We start from the raw sequence: 25,453 nt of genomic DNA, 5'->3' as shown, positions 1-25,453 counted from the left end.
GAGGGCGCTGTTGCTTTATCAATTTAATAACTGACGTAACGGGAGTCTCACACAACAATATGGCAAGGAGTCACACACAACGATATGGCAAGCCGTTAATCTTTTTGTTTACATTTATTATTATACTAGTAGTCTTGTAAAAATGAACTGATAAAGTCAACCCATTATGTGGGGTTAAATATAACAACCTTGATGAGTAAGCTTAGTATTAACTTAACTGGTCTGTCTGTCGTAGCTGTTAACAGTGGCTGACATCTACTGCAAGTTTTAGTCGATACTTTTGGCGCGTTTCAAGCAACCCATAACCCGTGTTTTTTAAACCTTCTAGCCGTGAAAATGAACTGGAACAGCAGTCAAAGCCGTGACTTCCCACCAGTGAACTCTTACTATATTGATGCACTCCCAGTTAAGTGTTCTGACGTCACATAGCCGGTAAAACAACAATGGCAGCCCCTATGGATGCATGAAAGTAAAAACCGAATAGTTTATTAAAATAATGTATTGCTCTAATGTTATTTATCAGCAGATGCTATGCATTATCAGCAGCTTTTCTAGCGTTAGCTAGTTTTCTGTCCATTGAGTGCAAGAATAAATTATACATTTATAAATATACAAATAACATGAAATTAAAGGTTTTGTATAAGGCTTTTGCCTTTTGCAGTTTTCCCCTCAAATAAACAAGGATTTAAGCACCTTTGGCAATAGAAATGATTGTGAATGAGCCTAAGTCCCGTAAGGTCCTGCATGCTTTGTTTACATCTAGCTACCACAATTCATTGCGCTCAGGTTTGGTGTGACTTTCCCTGGAAGGCTACAAAGTTGTGAGTCATGGTTTGAAGTTGTAACTTGCCTGGAATGCACCATATTCCAATAGTGACTAGTGTTTAATAATACTTTTACTACAATACTATAACTTTTTATACAAAGAATATCCTGAACCTTTAGGTATACTAATTTTGTATTTTACTTTGAAGTAGCTAAAAAGTCAACTATAAGTTGTTATTAGGTCTAAGAGTTCTACAGAAATGTGAATGTTTTTTACAAGTCGGAATCTTGTGAACACACCTTGAAAATTAATATGTTCTTTTATTTAAATGTTAAAACTGCTTGCCATTCTAGACAATTATGGCTTAAATAAACTGTTTGAGGTAACCATGAAAGTGAACCATAAAAGATCAATTATAAACATGACCATGATGAATTTTATAAACGTTTAATGGCTGACTTATTGTGCATTGGATAAGCACTACAATTACCAAGTATATTGACCAGGTAAACATGAATATTTAATAATGACTTAACTGAAGGTACTTTGACAGATACAGATAGTCATTTAGTGTTTAATGACCTTTACAAAACTTGTCTTTCAGAGGAAAAGCCTCATCATTTGCATAGGCCAATAGCACTTGTAGTTTATTCAGATATACTGAGCTGTAGGATGGTCCAAATGACTTGCTCCACCCACTAAAGCTAAGGCTGTCCATAAATTAAGACTCCAAAATTAATAAAGATCATCCAAGGAACTCATTTTTTGGATACTGCTCTAAGCATACACTGACACTGCAAAATCAAGAAGAAGTTATCATTGCATGTAAGTAACTATATATTTAGTTTTATTCATATTTTACTTTATCTTTAAAAAAGAAAGAAAAGCATACTGCATTTTTATGTTAATTGATCAGTACAATTTTACATTTGCCATATTTTAAGGTAGCAGTTTGGAGCTGTAGAAATATTTTATAATGTTTATGCAGTTTGGGTTGTTGAAAATTGAATATATAAAAACAGAGACCATTAGAACATCTGTAATGTTTGTTTGTTTATATATATATATATATATATATATATATATATATATATATATATATATATGTATATGTATATATATATATATATATATATATATATATATATATATATATATATATATATGTATATGTATATATATATATATATATATATATATATATATATATATATATATATATATATATATATATATGTATATGTATATGTATATATATATATATATATATATATATATATATATATATATATATATATATGTATATGTATATATATATATATATATATATATATATATATATATGTATATATATATATATATATATATATATATATATATATATATATATATATGTATATATATGTATATATATATATATATATATATGTATATATATGTATATATATATATATATATATATATATATATATATATATATATATAGTATTAATATTCTCCAAGAAGATTATAAATGTCTGTGCAATCTGTAAAATGTAAAGTAAGACTGTAAAATGACCTGAACATTTGTCATGCAAATCAGATACCTAAATACAAAACAGCTTTTATAAATTGACACCAGTATGTGCTGTATGTGAAAGCTTTTACTTGACACACTGCATATAAGGGATTCATGGTGCATTTATGGTATTCACCTATTAACCTTTATATCACCTTCAGGTTTATAGCTGTAGAGAACAAGTGGCCAGTGAGTGGCAAAGATATGACTGGTTTGCCAATAAAATTAGTCATCCATACATTCATGTCACATCCATCACAGTGTCAAAGGAGCTAATACAGCCAGGGGATAAAACACATTTCTGATTACTTTACAGAATAACTCACAGAAATACTTCAAGATGACCATGCAACCAGGCAACGACGACAGCAGCAAGTTCCTGTTCCTAGATAATGATTTTAAAAACAGTGGGGTGGCCCAGGCCGATTGGTCGACCAAAAAGATGGTGTGGATACCCTCAGAAAAGGAAGGGTTTCAGTCAGCTAGCATCAAAGAAGAGACAGGGAATGAGGTGGTGGTTGAGCTCGACAATGGACGGAAGGTAACCATCAGCAAAGATGACATCCAGAAAATGAACCCACCCAAGTTCAACAAGGCTGAAGACATGGCTGCACTGACCTGCTTGAATGAGGCCTCAGTGCTGCACAACCTCAGGGAGAGGTATTTCTCAGGTCTCATTTATGTAAGTGCATTCAAACATCAGACCTTATTCAGTAGGTAGAAATGCAAAAGTCTTTATTCTTGATCATATCTTGGTGATAAGGGTTTTCAAAATAGGATACAAGGACTCCTGAGGGGGTGTCTGCAGAAAACACTTGTGAAGAGCTTTAGTCAAATCTAATTAAATGTTACTCTCTATGTCAATACTTTTAAACGTATGATTAGTAAATATTTGTATACAACATTTCTAGAGCTGGTATATTTTAACAAATGGTTAACCATCTTCAGTGTCACATGATCCTTCTCAAATCATTCTAATAAGCAGATTTGGAATTCAGAAAAAAAAAAATCATATTTGTACCAATTTATATAAAATGTATAATAATATTGCAATATTTCTATTTCTAACTCATCAGACATACTCAGGCCTCTTCTGTGTGGTGGTGAACCCCTATAAGATGTTGCCCATCTACTCTGAGAAGATCATTGAGATGTACAAGGGGAAGAAGCGTCATGAGGTTCCTCCCCACATCTATTCCGTCACTGATAATGCCTATAGAAACATGCTGCAAGGTAACAATTTGTCTCTCTGAATGCACCATATAACAGTTAGTCAAATGAACAGGCTTAATATGGAAACTTCTTATCACCCAAGATACAAAAATCCAGTTTTTCTTGCCAAGCATAAAGAAAACTCTTTCCATGTTGTGTATCTGCACACGGCAAATATAGATTGTTAGAATGAAGATGATTCATGTTTTAGTCCGGTCCAGCTCAGCCAGCTGTGTATTGGAAAGCGTCTGTCAGGCTCTGCATCTCACAGGCTGTGGATTACAGCCGTCAAAAATTGCCATACATGGGGCCTTTCCCTTTCTCACTGAATTTTTAACTGCTATTTTAGGAAGGATGAGCTGTTAATCTCACCCTACTCAATTTAGAATATGTAAGATTTTGGAGCTGGGGAGTGGAGACCTTCAGTGAACAATAGTGTGTGTTTAGACAGCCTGGCCCCTTGTTAATCTCGTTCAGGTTCTTAACTGTGACAATTCATGCATTTCTTGCCCTGTCCTTGTAATGAGTTCAAATGTTTCTGGTTTTTTTTTCCTCCACAGAGCGTGAGGACCAGTCTATTCTCTGCACGTGAGTGCTAAATATCCAACATGTTGTTTGCTCCGAGAGCTAGACTTTTGATCAGTTATTTCTGTGATATTTACAAGCCTAATAAGAAGAGTTCTTCATTTTCACCGGCATCCCAGGGAAACAAGTGTCCCTTGTGTCTGTGAAGCACCATTCAGTAAAGATGTAATCAGCAGATAGATTTGCAGGAATTACCAGAGCTTGAGTTTGACTGCGCAAATATCAAATGGCCATAAAATAATACACATTTATATGCACAATATCATTATATTTGCAAATCAGCCTGATATGTAAATTATGCAAATGGTTATGTGAAGCGTGACAGCATTCTTTATGTATATTAAATAGTGGCGAGTCAGGTGCTGGCAAAACGGAAAATACTAAAAAAGTCATCCAGTACCTTGCTGTTATGGCTTCATCGCACAAAGGGAAGAGAGACACTGGCTCTGTGAGTTCCAACTTTCTCGCATTCAACCCATTAATATGCCATACAGCATCTGTTATGATAACTGGATTTTTGCTTGTATTCATTAGTTAAGATTTTGATAATGGTGAAGTGTTTGATTAGAATAATAGTCACATCTTTGTGATAGGATATAAACTATAAACAAGGTATGTTTAAATGTGTCATGGTGCAGTACATTAATTCTACTGTTTATAAGGATGGTGGTTTCATTTAGTGTTTTGTTCATATAGATGTGCTTCTGCGTGTGCTTTGTGATTTTGGGTGGCTGTGCATTCATCAAACAAAACTATTTTGCAATAATGTACATGATATTCAGATATGAAGTAAACAATCGCTGGACATCAAAGACGATAACTCATAGAAATGCTTTCAAGACAATTCCTACAATAATGCCTAATGAACTGAAGTTTTCCCTTTTAACGTGTGCATTATTTGCTTCCATTTAGCAACAAAAAGGACCCCAGTTAGCATATGTGAGTATCTGAGCTTCTTGTCATATACATTTTGGATGTCAGTGTCTTTGTTATTTTCCATGTCAAACAAAAAGCATTAAAGATGACCAATACCTAAAATGGACTTTTACTATACCACAGAAAATATACTAAATAATATGTAAAGTACATTAGAGGAGCTTTTTGGTATGTTATACTACTAGACTGCATTGAATGAGAATGAATGTCATTTTGTTTGTCTAGGGGGAGCTAGAGAAGCAGCTCCTGCAGGCCAATCCCATTCTGGAGGCATTTGGAAATGCAAAGACCATCAAAAATGATAATTCCTCAAGATTTGTGAGTTAATAATTCATTGTTTTGGTATTCAATGTTTGTTCATTATAATCAACCCTAGTATAAAAACGTTTGTTGTTTTTAACTTCTCAGGGTAAATTTATTAAAATCAACTTTGACAACACTGGCTACATCGTTGGAGCAAACATTGAAACCTGTATCCTAATAAGCCTTTAAACTGAATCTTTAAATTTATAAACAGTTTGATATCAAAATCAATTAGAACAAACATTTTTAAACCTTAAAGGGATAGTTCACCCAAAAATGAAAATGTGATGTTTATCCAGGGCTCCAGGGCTTCCAAGATGTAAGTGTGTTTGTTTCTTCATAGAACACAAATGGAGATTTTTAACTCCAACCGTTGCTCGTATAATGCATTTCAATGGAGTCTAATTATATTTACACCCCAATGACATGCAATATATGAGCAAGTTAAAAAAATTATCATTTGTGTTCTACTGAAGAAACAAACACACCTACATCTTGGATGCCCTGGGGGTAAGCAGATAAACATCACATTTTCATTTTTGGATGAACTATCCCTTTAAAGTTAAGCCCAATAATATTCACCTTAATGTCTTGATGAATCCAGACCTCCTGGAAAAGTCTCGGTGTATCCGACAGGCCAAAATCGAAAGATCCTTCCACATCTTCTACTTCATGGTGGCCGGAGCCAAGGAACAAATGCGAGGCGAGGACCAAGAAGTTCTACTAACTGTGCATTTCTAACAACTGTCTATTAAATCTTGTGTGATTACATTGACAAATACAGATTTAGCCCAAAAACATCAAATAACTTGTGACAGGGGGAGTTTTGTATGCATCATTTCAGACATACCGCTAGCGATCATTTTCTTCTACAGACGAGCTCTTGCTAGAAGACTTTGGTAACTACCGCTTCCTGGTGGCTGGGCATGTGCAGGTACAAAACCAGCAAGATGATGAGATGTTGGAGGAGACTCTGGAGGCCATGGAGGTCCTGGGCTTCAACGAGGAGGAAAGAATAGGTATTTAACAAAACAATGACAATTATAACTTTACATCCTATCCATTCATGCTGTTTTACATGAAGTGTTGCATTTCTTTTAGGCATGTTGAAAGTATGTTCTACTGTGCTGCAGCTAGGGAACATTGAGTTCAAAGCAGAGAAAAACCAGGAGCAAGCCAGTATGCCAGACAACACAGGTAAACATCACAGGAATGATCTGTAATGTTGCTCTTATCCTTAACCAGGCTAAAACAAACATGCTTATATGTTGTGTTGAATGTATCCACCAGCTGCACAGAAAGTGTGCCATCTGCAGGGGATTAATGTGACTGACTTCACCAAAGCCATTCTCACTCCTCGCATTAAAGTAGGCCGTGAGTTGGTTCAGAAGGCACAGACCAAAGAGCAGGTGCATTAACACACTGGCTACATCTACATTAACCCGGATACATTTGAACATTTTCTCTCTGTTTTAAAACACTCTCCATCCACACTAGCATTTTTCAAGATTATTGCACACACTACAATGTCATAAAAAGCTTGAATCGTTTTATTGTGCCATGATACAGAGAGACCAGACGTAATAAAGCTGTCATGCTATTCTTCTGGCAAGATTTTATTATTATTAAGTATCTCACCACTGACAGGTCACACTCAATCGGCATTCCACGTCTGGTCTACAATACAGTTGCACTCATGTTTTGTCAAAGGACAGCAATTGCGAGTAAATTTTCTCTCTGCAGGAATGTAATATTAAGATTGTACAAAGTAACATTTATCTTAAGCAACACTGCCAGTACAAGCCAGTATACTGTAATACATCACTGTTATAGGATGTGGTCTTGTTCTCTTTGGTGTAAACTGGTTTATCATTGTTTTTCAATTACTAGTAATCAAAAATACGGTATCACTTTAGTTTAGGGTCCAATTATCACTATTAACTAGTTATTGGCATGTATATTACTAGGATGTTGGCTGTTTATTAGTTTTTATAAAGCACATATTAATGCATTATTCAGCATAATTCTGACCATATTCTACATGCCCTAATCCTACCTAAACGTAACAACTACCTTACTAACTTTTAATAAGCAGTAATTAGGAGGCAGTATAGTTAATAGTGAGACATGGACCCTAATCTAAAGTGTGACCAAACATACAATTCGCTAATTAGGGCCCAAGCCCTGAAAGGGCACATTTTTCATATTTAGTTTTGACTATTCAGGCACTTTTGGGTTCCTTGCCATGCTCGAAAACTCTTGAAACATTGCACATGCGTCAGAATGCACGGCCATCAGGCCAGGCTGAAGCTGGTACCTGGGCGTGGCAGGGGGGCTCGTTATTTGTGAAATTGTAATACAAAAGGAAACATTTTTGTAATATACTGTATAATATATGTGAATTTATAGAATATAATAATATGTCCATTTATCAGGCTGACTTTGCAGTTGAAGCCTTGGCCAAGGCCATGTATGACCGTCTGTTTCGCTGGATCTTGGCACGTGTCAACAAGGCTCTGGATAAGACAAAGCGCCAGGGAGCCTCTTTTCTGGGAATCTTAGACATTGCTGGGTTTGAGATTTTTGAGGTGAGTCTGGCAGGTGAAAAGTCTTCATGGACAGATTCTAAAATCCAAACATAAAACTTTCCAAATGAACCAAACTTTAGAAATGTCAAAACTTGAGGCTTTCCCTCTTTTTTACCTTTCTCACAGGATAACTCATTTGAGCAGTTGTGCATCAACTACACCAATGAAAAGCTACAACAGCTCTTCAATCACACTATGTTCGTCCTGGAGCAGGAGGAGTACAAGAAGGAAGGCATTGAGTGGAATTTCATTGACTTTGGTCTGGACCTTCAGCCCTGCATTGAGCTCATTGAGAGACCAGTCAGTTTATGAACAACACGATTCATAGATATTAAGTGTAAGATAATAATTTTTGATCACCTGCCAAAGTTACTCAGTCATATAATTTGTAATCTCCCTTATAGAACAATCCTCCAGGTATCCTAGCTCTGCTAGACGAGGAGTGCTGGTTTCCGAAGGCAACTGATGTTTCTTTTGTTGAAAAACTCACAAACACCCATTCAAGCCACTGCAAATTCTCCAAACCCAAGAATCTAAAGGAGAAGACCTTCTTTACTGTGCAACACTACGCTGGCAAGGTATTTTTTTAAACTAAACAAATACTTTTATTCATCAGTTAAATAAATTGAAAGTAACACATCACAAATGTTTTCAACATTAATAATAAAAAGAAATGTTTCTTAAGCATCAAATATAAATGATTTCTGACGGATCATGAGACACTGAAGACTGGAGTAATGATGCTGAAAATTCAGCTTTGCCATCACAGGAATAAATAACATTTTAATATTAAAATAGAAAACACTTATCTTAAATGGCTATTTTTACTGTATTGTCTATCCATCCATCCATCCATGCAGGTTCTTAACATGAGGCAATCATGGGAAAGAATTATATAGTTGACTAATCTAATAGTAATGTTTTCATTTGATTTAGGTGGATTATAATGCCACATCTTGGTTGACTAAAAACATGGACCCACTCAATGACAATGTTACAGCCCTCCTGAGTAACTCTTCCAGTGCTTTTGTGCAGGACATCTGGAAGGATGGTGAGTCTTTGTTAGGAAAAAAATAATAACACTATTCAGTTCTGTTTGTCCAAGCAGAAAGAGAATAAAGGATCTATAATATTGTTTTAGACATAGTTGGTTTAAAATGCATTTTGAAAGAAATCATTTTGATCCCACAGTGGATCGTGTGGTGGGTTTGGAAACCATGGCTAAAATGGCTAAGTCTGATAGCGCAGCTCCTAGTGCTTCCAAGTCCAAGAAAGGCATGTTCCGCACCGTAGGACAGCTGTACAAAGAGTCTCTTGGCAAGCTCACGACGACTCTCCATAACACTCAACCAAACTTTGTACGCTGCATCATTCCCAACCACGAAAAGAGGGTATGCCACAGCAAATATCATAATATAGTGATTCTGATACAACTAAACAAGATGCCTTTTCTAAATGTAGACCATAGCGGGTTTCATGATTTGTGTGTAATATGGATTCTCATCTTTATGCAAAGATTATGCATTATATAAACCATGCATTATATAAACCAGTAATATATTTATATATGTATATTGATTAAATGTATTACTGGTTTATATAATGCATAATATACTTTATAAGTATAAAGTAATAGTAAAATAGAGTCTGTTTTTCACTGATCTTGTCTTAAAGGCTGGAAAGATAGATGCCCACCTGGTTCTAGAGCAGCTGCGCTGTAATGGAGTGCTGGAAGGGATCCGCATCTGTCGCCAGGGCTTCCCCAATCGTATCGTCTTTCACGAGTTCCGCCAGCGGTGAGTAATTTCTGAAACACATGCTTGATCATTTCAAATAAAGAGCCTGTAGATTTAGATATTTCTAATTAAGCAGAATAATATTTCTAATTCTTTATATTTTTCTAGCTATGAGCTCCTAGCTGCTGGCGCTATTCCTAAAGGATTCATGGATGGAAAACAAGCCAGTACCCTTATGGTGAGTTGAGCAAAATATATCTTATACGGTAATGACATTTTATTTGAACCTATCGCACCTAAATGACAACTTCTTCCTGAATCATCAGATCAATCATTTAGACCTGGACCCCAACCTGTACCGGATTGGTCTGAGCAAGATATTTTTCCGTACAGGAGTGTTAGCACAGCTGGAGGAAGAACGCGACCTTAAACTGACTGTTATCATAATTGCCTTCCAGGCACAGACCCGTGGCTTTCTTAGCAGAAAGTGAGAATTACTGCACACCCTCTACCTTTGACTTTTATTGCGCTGTATTTACTGCGATTATAGTTACATTGTGGCTAAAGATGTCAAGTTTGAAGTTTCCAAAATCTCCAAATTTACAGGGCATTCAGCAAGAAACAAAAGCAGCTGACAGCCATGAAAGTGATTCAGAGGAACTGTGCGGTTTATCTGACTCTCAAGAACTGGCAGTGGTGGCGACTTTTCACTAAAGTAAGTGCAAAACACCACAACACATCCATGTGAATTTAAATACCATTGTGTTAATTTTGTGGTCAATTTACATTTCCGTTTAGGTCAAACCCCTGCTTCAGGTGACTCGTCAAGAGGAGGAGATGAATCAAAAGGAGGAGGAGCTTCAGACAGCCAAAGAAATTGCCAAGAAGTCTGAAACTGAACTAAAGGAGATCACACAGAAACACAACCAGGTACAAGAATGGAATCATGTGTGATCCAGTGCAACATTCCTTCATACTGATTCACTACCAAAAGGCACAAATGACTGGAGTGTGTATGTGTTTTTCATCTTTAATAGATGGTGGAGGAGAGGAACCAGCTGCAGGCCAAGCTCCAAGAGGAGACCGAGCTATATGCAGAATCTGAAGAGATTAGGATACGACTGGAGGCCAAGAAGCAAGAGCTGGAGGACGTGCTGCATGAAATGGAGGCTCGACTTGAAGAGGAGGAGGAACGAAGCCAAGGCTTTCAGCAAGAGAAGGCGAATTTGCAACAACAACTCAAGGTTGAGCAGTGATCAATTATCACAGACTAATAAACAACAGTGGAATAAGAATAATGTACTGTAATTTGTCACAAACATAAGATTATTATAATCTTGTTGAAAGTAATGATAATTATATACATTTATTCTCTCATTTTTCTCCAAGGCATAATATTTGGGTAAAGAAAATAAGAAACCTGTACCCATCTATTGTTGTTTGTAGGATTTAGAGAACCACTTGGCAGAAGAAGAAGATGCCAGACAGAAGCTTCAGCTGGAAAGCGGCGCTGCGGATGGGAAGATTAAGAAACTTGAGGAAGATCTCCTCATTGTGGAGGATCAAAACAGCAAGTTACAGAAGGTTTGACCAGATGATAGGTTTATTTGGATCATTGTATTTCTTTTTTTGAGGAAAACAAATATCAGAACTGAGTAATATGGCTGCTGCTTCTGTGTATTTAGGAGAAGCAACAGTTGGAGGATCGGTTAGCTGACTTTTGCTCCAACCTTGCTGAGGAGGAAGAAAAATCCAAAAATTTGACTAAACTGAAGGCTAAACATGAATCTATGATTTCAGATCTTGAAGGTTTTTCATTGTCACTTTTGAATCTACAGTCAAATCAAATAATGTAGTAAACACTGAGAAGCATTATTCTGTGTGTCTGTGCAGTTCGAATGAAGAAGGAAGAGAAGAGTCGACAGGATGTAGAGAAAGCCAAGCGTAAACTGGAGACTGAATATAATGATGTACAGGAACAACTAAAGAACCTGCAGACCCAGATAGCAGAGCTCATGGCGCAACAAGCCAGAAGTGAAGGGGAAATTCAGGAACTTCAGGCATGGTATATTGTTTCTCACATCATAAATGAATGTTTGAAGACATTGCTTCACTGCTCATTGTAAATTGTAACATTGTAACCATATTACCTGGATATTGACCAGTGTGGAAGAAGAATCAGCTCAGAAGAGCAACGCTCTAAAAAAGATCCAGGAAATGGAAGGATTTGTCGCAGAGCTTCAAGATGAACTTGATGCTGAACAGGAGACTTGTAGGAAGTCAGAAAAGGCCAGAAAGGAGCTGGAAGAAGAGCTGTCGGCCTTGAGGACGGAACTGGAGGACACACTAGACACCACAGCGGCACAACAAGAGCTAAGGTGATTATATAAATATGTAACTTTCAAATAGTCATTGGGCTTTTTACCATTTACAAGTCAAGATATCTTAGACTAGATCTTAGTATCTTAGTCTCTTTCTTGGACAGGGCTAAAAGAGAGCAGGAGGTGGCCATGCTGAAAAAGTTGATAGAAGATGAAGGCCGAAGCCATGAGGCTCAAGTGCAAGAAATGAAACAAAAACATGCTCAGGCTGTTAATGAACTTAGTCAACAGCTAGAGCAATCAAAACGGGTAAGAATACTAACATATAACAAAAGAACATTTCAGTGCACATGCAATAACTGTTTGGGTTCATTTAACATTATTAGCTCATTTTAATATTATTTTCTATCTAATATTGGTTTCTTAATTTGTAAGTCCTTTGGGTGTAAGCATTTTCAAAAGGATACAAAAAGTAAATACATTTCTATTTCTAAAACTGAACCTGAAACACAGGCCAAGGCCAGTCTGGAGAAGGCAAAACAGGCCATAGAGAAGGAAGTTGTAGACCTGAATGGAGACCTTCGATCGCTGAGCAATGCAAAGCAGGATGTGGAACAGAAGAAGAAGAAGTTGGAGACCCAGCTTGCTGACCTTCAGACTCACTTCAATGACAGTGAGAGGAAGAGGGAAGAACTTGGAGATGCAGTTTCTAAACTGACTGTGCGTTTTACATTCAGACTTGTACATTCTCTGAATAAAAACTTTCAAAATGTTACTATAGAAACAATGCAAGGTTTCTGTACAGAAATGCCTGGTTGATGTATGTCTTTTGTAAAATTTCTCAGATGGAGTATAACAATGTCAATAGCATCCTCAATGAGTCAGAGAGCAAGAACATCAAGCTGAGTAAAGATGTTGCCAGCCTCAACTCACAGCTCCAAGATACACAGGTAGTATATACTCTAAAGCAGGGGTTTTCAAAATGGGGTAAACCAAGGGAGTGCATGGGGTGTGCTAGGGGGTCACTGGAAAATAAATGATGAGGATGAGGATGATGATGATGATGATGATGATAATTAAAATAATTGTCATAAAATAAAACAAGCACAAAGAATGTAATTATTTATTTATGATCAGAAAAGAGACAAAAAAGACATGTCAAATCAAATAAATCAATATAATATTTTACACATTTATAATAGTTGTATTTTTAATTTTGGGAAGGAGGACCATCATAATTAGGGTTTTAAAAAAGGCTCCCAATCTAAAGAACTGAGACAGCCATTAAGCTGTTATACCTATTTTGAGAAGCAATTGACACTTTAAGTTGTCTGCCTTTTTAGGAGTTACTTGGTGAGGAGACCCGTCAAAAACTAAATTTTTCCACTCGGCTACGTCAAATGGAGGATGAACGAAACAGTCTGCTGGAGCAAATGGAGGAAGAGGCAGAAGCCAGGAGGAATGTTGAGAGACAGGTCTCCGGCCTTAACACTCAGGTCGGTCTCTTACAATTGCAAGATAATTTCATTAAGCATCTCAGTGAATGACCGAATAAAAAGTAAATAAATAAAAATTTACAAATTAATGAGTTTAAATACGTTTGTTTCTACTATAGTTGTCAGATTCGAAAAAGAAGTTAGATGAGTACTCCAGCAATTTCCACATGCTTGAAGAAAGCAAGAGACGACTACAGAGAGATCTGGAGGCCACAAATGGAGAGCTCGAAGAGAAAACTGCAGCCTATGACAAGCTAGAGAAGACCAAGAATCATCTTCAGCAAGAGTTGGAGGATGTGCTGGTGGACCTGGACAAACAGAGACAGCTGGTTTCAAATCTAGAGAAGAAACAACGGAAATTTGACCAGGTACTTTGTTTCAACTAATTTGTCCTAATTTCCTCAGCAAAATTACTGCTACTCAGTTGTTGTTGTTTTCTCTCATTAAGATGCTTTCTGACGAGAAGACCATCTCAAACAAGTATGCTCAGGAGCGTGATTGTGCAGAGGCAGAGGCACGGGAGAAGGAGACCAAATGTTTGGCCCTGACTCGAGCACTGGAAGAATGCCAGGGTTCCTCAAGAGAATTAGAGAACCTTAATAAGGCACTTCGCACTGAGATGGAAGATCTGATCAGTTCAAAGGATGACGTGGGCAGAAATGTAAGTTGTGTTTTAAAGTTGCATGAAAGTTGGAAAGAAGTTCTTAGTCAACATATAAGATACTGTTGACTGAAATTAGATCACTAAATGTTGCATGTAAAAAAAAAAAAATGAAAGGTCCATGAGCTGGAGAAGGCCAAGCGTGGATTGGAGGCTCAAGTGGAAGAGATGGCAATTCAGATGGAGGAACTTGAGGATGAATTACAGACTGCAGAGGATGCTAAACTCCATCTGGAAGTCAATATGCAGGCCCTCAAAGTCCAATTTCAAAGAGATCTGCAGGGCAGAGAGGAGCAAAGCGAAGAGAAGAGGAAACAACTTCTTAAGCAGGTGAAGATTGTAAATATTCCTAAATTCAAACTGCATGGCACTTCTTGTAGACTCCTTACCATCTTCCAATCAGCAATAGCATTTATTCTTTTATATATTCCCACTTGGCACATACAGATACGTGAGCTTGAGACTGAGCTGGAAGATGAGCAGAAGATGAGAACTTCACTGGCAGCTGCCAAGAAGAAACTTGAGGGGGATTTGCAGGATCTTGAAGACCAAGTTGACACAATCAGCAGGGCAAAGGAAGAGGCCATTAAACAACTCCGCAAGACACAGGTCAGAGGGTCAAACCATGAAATTATTTTAGTCTCCTAAGCCTTTATCAACATTTATCCATGTTAATTTTCTTCCCCATGACAGACGCAGATGAAAGATTCCCAGAGGGAGCTGGAAGATGCGCGAGCGTCCCACAAGGAGGCTCTTTCTGATGCTAGAGAATCTGAGAGAAAAGTCAGAGCCATGGAGGCAGAAATCTTACACTTACATGAGGTATACATGATATCAAATGGTTGATGGAAATAAGTGAAATATCTTGCCATACAACTGTAATGTCAATGTCTTTGTAGGAACTGGCTACAGCAGAAAGAACTCGCAAACAAGCTGAACGAGAGAGAGATGAGATAGCAGGGGAGATAGCTAGCGGCTCGTTTGGAAAGTAAGTTGGGAATTAGTATTTGCAAAGTGGACATATTAAGCTTAAACTGGAACACCACCATATCCACTTATTGTCCTCTGATAGATCTGGCATGTCTGATGAGAGACGTCGTCTGGAAGCCAAGATCCAACAATTGGAAGAGGAGCTTGATGAGGAACAGGCAAATACAGAGACCCTCAGTGAGAGACTGCGGAGAAGTGTGCAGGAGGTAATTGGGGTATTGTGCCATTCATCCACCTGGATGCTGTAGTGAAATTGTTCTTTCAAGGTGATATCATACCACAGATCATTTTTATCTATAACTAGGTGGATCAACTGACAAATGAGCTGCAAATTGAACGCTCCAATGCTCAGAGGAACGAGAGTGGCTGGCAGCAGATGGAGAGGCAGAACAAAGAGCTGAGGGCCAAGCTGCTGGAGATGGAGGGTGAGGTCAAGTCCAAGCAACGGGCCTCTGTAGCCGTAATAGACAGCAAGTTACAACAAATGGAGGACCAACTGGACCATGAGACCAGGTGAGATTATCAGTGTTAATGTGAATTTTGCTGCAAAGACAGGTGGATTTTCAACTAGTTTCTTCCACCAGGGAGAGGCAAGCAATTGCCAAGGCCATGCGGCAGAAGGACAAGAAGCTAAAGGAACTGATTAATCAGATAGAGGATGAACGAAAACAGAATGAGCAGTATAAGGACCAGGTATGAAAGATTCATGTTAATCAATTGAGATCCTCATTTTCCTCATGACACCTACAACTTAACTATATTGTAGGTTGAGAAAGCCAATCTTCGATCGAGGCAGCTGAAGATGCAGGTTGAGGAGAGTGACGAGGAGTCTCAGCGTGCCACTGCTGCACGTCGTAAACTTCAGAAAGAGCTGAATGAGGCCATCGAGGCCAATAATGCCCTGAGCAGAGAAGTGTCTTCACTCAGGAGCAAACTCAGGTTGTTCAGCAGTGACCCCTTTCTGTAATGTATGTGAAGCCAGAATTCCATTTTTTGACATCCTCCGTCTTGTGTTCTGCAGTAATGCACATTCAGAGACGAAGGTTTGCACACTTGAAAAAGGTATGTTTGCACATGTGTGGTTTCTTATCTCCTCATATGTTCCTCAGGCGTGGCAGTGACTCATCTTTCAGCAGTCCATTAAGGCGTAGTGGAGGCGGAAGCTTCAGAAAAACACGCAGGAGCATGATGGAAACTTCTGAGGTCCCAGAAGATGGGGGTCCTTCTGCTACTCCTGTGGATCAACCTGAGGAACCTCAAATGGAACCAATCAATGGCTCCCAGGATGACAACTAAAGCAATAATTCTCAAAGTCTCTCACTATCTTTTTTTTTGTTGTTGTTGACATTTTTTTAAATGATAATTTATGCTAATCTTGACTATCTCTTAAAAAAAGATATTTGGTACTTCTGTACTTCACTAATTTAAAAACTGACTAATTCTAATGGGGTGTGTAGAACCAGCAACCAGATATCACTAAAAAATACCATACTACCATGTACAATAGCAATACGTTTCATTAACCCTTAAGTACCATAGTATAAACTTAGGACCAAAATACCACAAAGTGTTATCAAAAGGTGATACCACTCTGCACCATGGTTAAGTTCTAAGTTTTAGGCATTAAAGGGTTAATTCACAGCTGGCAACATGGGCTCTCTATGCAGTAAAACAGTTTTTTCAGAGTGTTGCTGCTGACAAATAAACAGGGATATCTTGGTGCAGGTAACAGAGACTAGACAGAGTACAAATTGTTAATTTAGATTTACTACAGACATTGTAACAGTGCAAATCTGGACAAAAATTTGCAAACTAGTACTTTTAAGTGATGCTTTGAAAACAAAATAAAAAAAGTCTTTATTTGATGTCTACAAGGCTCTTTTGTTTACCTAAATAGATTTTTATATATATACTGAATAACAGAATTAAATCTGCATCAAAGGGGGGAAAGACTAGAACCAAGAGCTCTATCCTAGCTTTGACAATAGCATTTCTGAAAAGAAAGAGTCAAATAGTAGTCCTGTTAACTAGACATTTATTTTGTAGGTTATGGATTAACCAACAATACAATGGTTTTACAGACAGGATAAACTAAGCATTGCCTTTGCTGAGGAATGCATGGATGTTGCAGATGTTTAGATTCATTAATAGCAAAGAAAACCCATGTTGACAAAAATATAAGTGGCAATTGTGCATTCCTTGTGCATATAGAGACGAATACAGAATTTGGACAGTAACGATATCTTTACTGAGGTTATTGCTTACACGAGGCCCTGAGATGGTGCAATAAAGTGTGCTAAATCTTCCAATGAACCATCATTTTCTAATTTTCTATAATTGTTCAGTTCATAAGTACCTCTAGACAAAGTGGATATGTATAATGTATCAGTTCTTCCTTACATTTCTATTTTTAACATAAAAATATCTGTACCCTTCACTGAAGTATTCATATTGCTTCAAAAACTACAACTCAAAAATGAGAGAAATGCAAAAACTAAGGGATTAAACTCCTCTCAGAATTCAATTTCTCTTCATCCCAGAATCCCTGAAATATCAGAGAATTAATACATTGGGAAGAATAGCAAGAGAAGCTTTTTCAGACTAACAAGTTCCCCAATACACAAGTTAACTTTGAGGCAAAGCTTATTATGGCCACAAAATTAAGGCACATTAAATTCAAGTTCAGTGCATGATATTATAGCAACTACTCTCCAGTACTGTAAAGAAAAAAGAATTCTTTGAATTCAAAGATGGCACTGACATTTCAAATGATGAGTTCAATAGCTATTACTAAAAACAAAAAGGTTTTCATTATGCATGAACACACAGCTACTGTAGGTTACTTACATCAGCAGCTTCAGCTCACATCTCACCAACCTTCTTGTAACATACTTTGCAATTCTAAGGACATGATATTCCATTAGTAACAAACTCATATTTCATCAAAATGCTAGTTTCTAAAAACAAAACGAAAATAATAGAACCTGGTATTTCTGCATTTAAAAAAACCTGCTGTCAACATTGCTCCAGTCCAGTGACCAAAAATAATGTTCAGTAGATGTTTCACTGGAAATTGATCAGTAGTTTAGTGCCAAATATAATGGGGTTGCAGATGTGACTCTAAGGACTCACTTTCAGTCACTTCCCAATTTATGGTCCCCATAAGAGCATATCAAGATTACAGTTCAGATTATACAATACAAAACTGCTATTATCATTAGATAGCTAAAAAAAAAAAAAACTGTAATTAAATGTTAGTACATCTGAAAAACACAATAGCAAAACAACAGGTAGCAGTTTCAGCCCACAGGCCACAGAGCTGGTGAACAGTTATTATAGACACAATAACAGGGTTGATATGAATGTAAAAGCAGAACCCTTCTCAGATAGAGGAAGACTTGAGGCATAAGGTATGCTTTAGCTCCTGAAAATAAAGCATTTTCATATTAATGTATTGGGAATATTGGTTTTCCTAATGATATGGGAACAAAAAACCGGTATGTGCACTTTATTTAGAGCATTATCTTGGATCCTGTTCCAAAATCCAACCGTTTCACCATCCTGCAAGACAACAGAGAAATAAGAAGTATTAAAACCAAGCCAGACATGGTACAATCTACACAAATTTGGTCGATTATGGAGATTAATAGTGAGACTATGAAACTTATCATACAGGCCATTTGTGTTGGATGGGATTTCTGAGGTTTCCCGTGAAATGCTTGGTGTGCTTTGGCCGATTACTGCACGGCTGGGTGTTTTCTCATGGATGTGTAACTCTCTGCATGATGCCAGCTTTGATTCGAGGTTCTGAAACAGGAACAAAGCAAATTTATCAAGACACCCCTCAGCTGAAAGAGTGTGTATTAATAGGTGATATAACACCCACAGTTACAGCTGGACTCACCCCGACTTTCCTCAACAACTCTCCAACAATGTTGAGGGCAGATATCCGTGCAGATGTGGTAAGGGGAGTTCCAGTCAGACCTTCAACTGGGCATGACAGGAACAATTTTAACTTTAACATCTTAACTTTTAAATGTTAGTTTATTAGTGTCAATGCTGTGTTTGAGCTCACTTCTGCTGTAGGAAGCTGAGGGGGTGTTGAATGCACTCCCTGAGCCTGGAGGTCTGGAGGGTGTGGTGAGGAGCGATGGAAGAGCGGAGTTAACAACAGAAGAGGATCTTGTGGGTGTGGCCTCTGGCTTCTCTGCATCTTTAGAGAGGCTTATCGATGGCTTGCGCTCCTGTTTCTGCTGAACAGCCAGCTCCTGTCTTAAGTCTGCCAGGGGAGAAAGGTAGCATACACAATCAGCTCACAAACACTGAATCTGTTAAAACACCTGAGACAGTTGATTACAAATCAGGTGTTTGTTTATACTACAGGCTATCAAATAGGTTTCTCAGTTGAAAGTGAATCATGGTGTATATACATTCAGGTTTCCATTGCATTTACCTCTGGCTTCGTCTTTTAATCTCTGTACTGATTCAAGAAGATTCTCTTTTTCATCAAGCTCACTCTCAAGGAAGGCGTTCCTCTCTATAACATGATTCATTCTCTGCTCAAAGTCCTCAAGTGACATTATAGTAGCCCTGTGGGAGCATGATTTTGGGAACAAATTGTTGAAAATCATGAATGTATAATGGATTATAAATCTTTTTTTACTTGCAAAAGCAATGAACACACCTCTTAGCTCTTTCCAGGTCATCATTAGCCTGCTCTAACTCACGGATATACTTGTGCAGTTGGTCCTTGATGGCTGTGGTCTCTGCCAGGTCCCCTTCTAGAGTCGAGATCTGTCTGACTGCCTCGGAATGTTGCGTTTCATACTTCTCCTGTTAGTAGATAGAAAAAAAGACCACACAAGAGGAGATAAAACAGATATTTGTTGAGATAACAAAAATTGCATTGTAGTTTTTATTATATAATCCAGTGATGTCAGAGCTGAATTTTTAGCATCATTACTCCAGTCTTCTGTCTCACATGATACTTCAGAAATCATTATAATATGTCTTTAAATGATCAATATTTGGGGGCTTTTCTCAGCAAATATTGATATAGACAATTGCTTCAGATTAATTAACAGGCATTTGATGTGATTTGACTGAAACCCAATCAACAATCAAAGCGATATGGTTTTACAGCCATGTTTCTGCAATAAGCAGAAAGTAAAATCATGAGTGAGCCTCTATGCCCTCCAGACACTGATGCAGAAATAAGCATCAGCTGCTTTCCTCATCCTGAATCAGACCTCTGTTGTTTGCCTGTGAATGTGCGATTGTTTATTCACTAAATACTTGGGGGAAAGACAGACATTCTGAATGTAAACACTCTGTCAAAGAAGATTTAATTGGCTTTTTTTAATCTGTGGTGGTATGCTTATAAAAGACATTTATCGATAATACAGTTTGTATTCAAATATCAGATACAACTCGATCAATGTGCTTAATGAGGCATCAGTGGCACAGCCCCTCCCAAAGGGACATAAGAAAGCAACTTGGTTTACAGCTTGTAATTGTCGTTCACATGTGGTTTGAGGTAATAAATAGATTAATTTGATGCATTACGAAAACAAGCAACACTAAGAAGAGCTCACTTTTACAACAATGACAGCTATTTCAAGCTTGCAAACTGTTATGGTGTGACAAATTTTCCATTTACCGTGGGACGATCTTTAAAAATATTGTTGTTATCGTTATCCCTATGTTATCGTTATCATTAAACTTCTAAAAGATCAATGTATTGACTAGGCAACGTGGGGGAGAGGACGCTAGCGTTGTCTGTTCACCGCTTCTCCACCCACAAAATCATGTTAACTGTACTATTATTTAGATTTTATTTTATTTTATTATGTTTGTGACTAGTCTAACAGTCAGAACTACAATTGGGACTGTTGCTGATTGCTACCAGCCCCTGAGAGGACGTTGTTCCCCTTTCGCCGTTCTTCACCGCTTCTCTGATGTTTATGTTTGAATTGCTGCGGTTGGTTTTGGTTTGAAGGACATTTGCTGTTGCTCGCTGCGGCTGCTCTCTCTTCTAGGTGTCGGTTGCTCACTGGTGGTCTCCCTCGGGCTTGAGCTGCATGGTGGCTGAAGTTTGCACCGGGCTAGCGTCATCAGTGTCCGATGTGATGTTGGGATGTTCGGCTTCTCGGCTGCTGAGTCTCGGCTGCGCCGCTGTTCCGTCTTGCGCACCGACCCTGGTGTGTCCACAGAGATGCCTGGAAAATTTTGTCTGCCTCCTGCATGGTGCGGCAGCGATCCCCATCATCTGAATCGTCATGAAGACCCATCATCAGCTGCCATGCCTCGACGACGTCATCAAGAAACTGCTGAATTGGGAATATGTGGCAATAGAGCCTCTAGCGCTGGGAGAAATGTAAATACATGGATTGGACCACAGTGTACTGGAGCTTACAGAGACTTCCACCATCAGCTCTGTTGTCTGTTCACCATCAGCTCTGTTGTCTGTTCACCATCAGCGTTCACCATCAGCTCTGTTGTCTGTTCACCATCAGCTCTGTTGTCTGTTCACCATCAGCTCTGTTGTCTGTTCACCATCAGCTTTGTTTCTGTTCAGTTGTCTGTGTTGGTTGATTGTTTGTATTATTCTATATTTTTACTTGTTATTAATTATTTTATTTTTTTTGTTCCCTTTGTTTCACTTTGAGATTCTTTGGAATGAGAAGTGCGTTATAAATAAAATCAATAGCCCCGTTTCCACCAAAATTACCCGGAAAAATTTGTACCAGGAACTTTTCTCCCCCCCCAGACCTGCAACTGTCTGCGTTTCCACTGCTAAATAAAGTTCCGTGAATATTAGGCAAATTAGTCCGGTGATGTAGGACTGCGCGCGACTGCTCCTCCAAGTCAGTGACGGACAGTAATCATTTTTGTGTGTACCGATTGAAAGATTTAGTGGACTGTTTACATAAGACGTTATCTAAACCGATCTGGTGTTTACATGTGATGACTTTCAATCGCAATAATTTTGTCACATGCAGTTTGTCTGCCGCATCTAAAACGTCAACGCTTTCTCCAGCAGCTGGAATGTGTTAACTGTAGCCATAGCAACTCTTAACGGCCACCAGGACTAATACAGTATTATATAAGCTATTTATTTGTTGTAAAATGTAATAATCATCTCCGGAAAAAAAATTCTTCTGTCAGGTGCAGTTAAAGTAAAAACTACCTGGGGCAATATATGTGTCATTACTCCAACATTATCTTCATAACTTACGAAATAAAAAGTTTACCCCTCAGAAAAATTAGCTTTCCTCTCTTGTCAACATGAGCGCGGCGCGCGCTGTCACGTCATGTAAGGACGCACACTTAAAAGTAATCGGTCAGGTCGTTTACATGGTGTAAAAAAATGTATAACGAGTATGGAAGAGATTCAAGCTGTGCTGCTTTTGCTGGTTATGTATAGGTTTACTAAGAGGTCATTAACAACGACAGAAAAGAGCACTGATATGCAGATTCAGCAGCATGCAGCATATTCAGAAAGTTTGTAAAGCTAGATTTAAAATGACAACGTATATTATTATCAGCTATTACGGACATTGCACGTGAGATAGCAGAGACGAACGCGCGCCATCAGACAGAGAGCAAGACTGATATTTACTGAACGTAGACCGAACCTCGCAAAAGACTTTTAAAAATGCCGGTTGAAATAAAATGCTGCGTGAGCTCAACCAATCAGCATGTTCTGCGCCCAAGTCCCGCCCTCGAAAGTTCCTGAACTTTGAAAAAGTACTACCTCGCGAGCAGGGCCGTTTGGAGGGGGAAATATTTACCTGGAACTTCATTTAGACCCTGGTTCCTGCGGTCTAAACACACCGAGTACCACCCAAAGTTCCAGTTTCCTGGGTAAAGTTCCTGTGGTGGAAACGGGGCTTATTATTATGTGTCCATGATGCTCCACAGTACCTTGTAGTTTTCTAATTCCATGCGGAGTCTGTTGTTGGCTGTAAGGAGTTCTCGGTTACGGGCATCACACTGTTTCAGCTCTGCCTCCAGCTCCACCTCATAGTCTCGACTCATCTGCTGAAACTCCTGCAGCTCCTCCTGCGCCTCCTCAGCCCTGAACACACAGCAATTCAATCAAATTAATGTGGTGAATAAAGCAAACTCTTATAGTTGGGTCTACCCTATGTGATTAGCAACAAACCTGTGCACTGCAAACTGCCTTACTTTCCTGAAGTTACTTTATGTCCATTGTAGAACAAATGTCAGTTTGAATAATAATACTTAAAACACACACACACACACACACACACACACACACACACTTAAGTACCTCTGCTGGTATTTGGCAGCCTGCTCCTTCCAGTAGTCCCTCTCTTGTTCAACAGATGCAAATGTTGCTGGCTCAGGCTCACTCATTGCTGTTCAGTCTGGACACTGGATTAGTGGCACAAAAAATAAGTATATATATTTATTTGGCTGACCACATGACTAGACAGATTGCTGACCATTTTAACTTGACATATTTGCAACTGTGTGTGTGTGTGTGTGTGTGTGTGTGTGTATATATATATATATATATATATATATATATATATATATATATATATATATACATACATACACACACACACACACACACAGTTACAAATGTGTCAAGTTAAAATGGTCAGAAATTTGTCTAGTCATGTGGTCAGCCAAAAGCATTTTTAAAAATCAAATATAATATAATGATATTAATACAAATAATAACAATACTATAAAGACGTGCGCACTATCTATGTACATATGCACACAGAGAAGATACTAAACAACTTTGTTTTGGCATTGAAAAGGTATCAGGTTGTACGAGTCACAGTTTATTGTAATAGAAATTTAAAAAAAAAAAAAAGAAGAGGAAGGGTGTGTCTTCTGGTGTTTATAAAAAACTAGAAATATTTTCCCCCAGGTGTATAAGTCACTGTCACTTTACCATCCATTTTTAACAGTAACAATATTCATGTATTCAAAGGCTGTGTGACAGAAGCTTATGTCTTATTTCGAAGAATGCTTCCTCCGGATGTCGCATTTGTCGGCCGCGTACGTCATAAAGAATGTCTTATTTCAAAACATTAACCATTATAAAATTGACCGTTATTTCCAGTGAATCATAAATTGTTGTAAATTCGTAATGACTTTGTTATGTGGTGGTCAGTTTACTGAAATTAAGCAGACGTATGCAGCCGACAAATGCGACTCCGCAGGACACAGCCTTCGAAATGAGACAGCTTTAGACTTACCTGAAGACTTAAAGCATTTACAAACTAAGCTAACGTTATGCTAACGACAAAAAACTACTGAAGACGGTGTAATAAAAAGTGTTATGCAATCATGTTTCCTTTACAGTGTGAAGCTAGAGTAAAAACTCTAGTAGATTTATATCAACATGTAAAGACTGCGGTCTTCTTTGCTAGCTTGCTAACAGCAAACCAGCCACTCAAAGTTTTGTTAACTATCGGCATATTCATGCGTAGAAGGTACTTCAACGGATGGAGATGTTGACATGTAATTTGAATAAAATTGTTGTATATTATAATTACAATCTATATGACGACCGTCTAAGGTAACTAAGTTAACATTAAAACATCTCATAACTTAGTCGAACTGATGAAACTATTACGTTACCATCATCATTAAGAGCCATTACGCTAGCTAGCAACTTACCTCTGGGTAATGCTCAAAGTTGTTTTCTTCAAAATATATATTTCCCGTGAGAAAAATATCGAGCTTAAATATATATATGGTTAAGATTCTTGAAAATAAAATAACTGTACAAATGGTTTTCTAGCACGTTATACTGGTGACAATAGGATTCTCCCTTCTGTTGTGTAAAAACTCTCGGCTCGTGGTTTGTTTCATGCCTGCTTCTGATTGGCCGGTTTGTAATGATGCATCATTTTGCAAGACATCGGTTGGTTGTTTGGTTACGTTTGTTTCAAGCGAAACCTCCCTTATCTTCATCGGACACTAGAAGGCGCTAAATACTGCACGAAACCTTTCTTTTACTGTCTATGCACGAAACCCATAAAATATTAATTATTGACGGTCACGATGAGAAGATTCATTGTATAAATTTGTTCAGACAATTCGCTTAGTGATTCCCTTTCTTTTACTGTCGATTCCTTTACACGCCATTGCGTAATTTACGTCACGTGATACCTTACGTTCAATCAAAGTAAACTCACATTGATATTAATTTTTTTTGTAATAATTGTAATTTTATGTGTGAGTTCAGTTAGCAGCAATGATTCAGCTCTTTTATAACTCTTTTTTATTTACCATGTTATGTATGAAGAAAA

At 37.9% G+C, this 25,453-nt stretch overlaps 2 protein-coding genes across 2 annotated transcripts; one reads left to right on the top strand and one right to left on the bottom strand.

Moving 5' to 3' along the window:
• Nucleotides 1-1,046: 1,046 nt before the first annotated feature.
• myh11b (myosin, heavy chain 11b, smooth muscle) lies at nt 1,047-16,930 on the top strand. Its single transcript, XM_067418786.1, has 43 exons — nt 1,047-1,272; nt 1,371-1,591; nt 2,641-3,006; nt 3,401-3,557; nt 4,097-4,124; nt 4,470-4,569; nt 5,034-5,060; nt 5,283-5,375; nt 5,466-5,529; nt 5,965-6,063; nt 6,236-6,379; nt 6,462-6,557; nt 6,651-6,769; nt 7,796-7,948; nt 8,075-8,248; nt 8,353-8,526; nt 8,885-8,999; nt 9,140-9,339; nt 9,623-9,744; nt 9,853-9,922; nt 10,011-10,171; nt 10,291-10,399; nt 10,483-10,614; nt 10,722-10,928; nt 11,131-11,268; nt 11,370-11,493; nt 11,578-11,749; nt 11,850-12,062; nt 12,170-12,314; nt 12,519-12,725; nt 12,851-12,955; nt 13,349-13,501; nt 13,621-13,869; nt 13,950-14,162; nt 14,280-14,492; nt 14,610-14,771; nt 14,856-14,984; nt 15,062-15,150; nt 15,235-15,358; nt 15,457-15,665; nt 15,737-15,845; nt 15,919-16,091; nt 16,262-16,930. Exons 3-43 carry the CDS (start codon nt 2,665-2,667, stop codon nt 16,446-16,448), a joined length of 6,000 nt encoding a protein of 1,999 aa, XP_067274887.1. The 5' UTR covers nt 1,047-1,272; nt 1,371-1,591; nt 2,641-2,664; the 3' UTR covers nt 16,449-16,930.
• A 248-nt stretch (nt 16,931-17,178) lies between these two features.
• Nucleotides 17,179-25,042, bottom strand: nde1 (nudE neurodevelopment protein 1). The gene is made up of 9 exons (XM_067418803.1): nt 24,819-25,042; nt 23,449-23,552; nt 23,079-23,232; nt 19,837-19,985; nt 19,606-19,742; nt 19,228-19,431; nt 19,057-19,142; nt 18,826-18,959; nt 17,179-18,713 (listed from the first exon to the last, which is right to left on the bottom strand). The coding sequence occupies exons 2-9, from the start codon at nt 23,532-23,534 to the stop codon at nt 18,665-18,667; spliced, it is 999 nt and encodes a 332-aa protein (XP_067274904.1). The 5' UTR covers nt 23,535-23,552; nt 24,819-25,042; the 3' UTR covers nt 17,179-18,664.
• Between the last annotated feature and the right edge of the window lie 411 nt (nt 25,043-25,453).

This window comes from Pseudorasbora parva, chromosome 2 (genome assembly GCF_024679245.1).
Source record: "Pseudorasbora parva isolate DD20220531a chromosome 2, ASM2467924v1, whole genome shotgun sequence".
NCBI classification, from domain to species: domain Eukaryota; kingdom Metazoa; phylum Chordata; class Actinopteri; order Cypriniformes; family Gobionidae; genus Pseudorasbora; species Pseudorasbora parva.
This window is presented reverse-complemented; position numbering and strand designations above follow the sequence as displayed.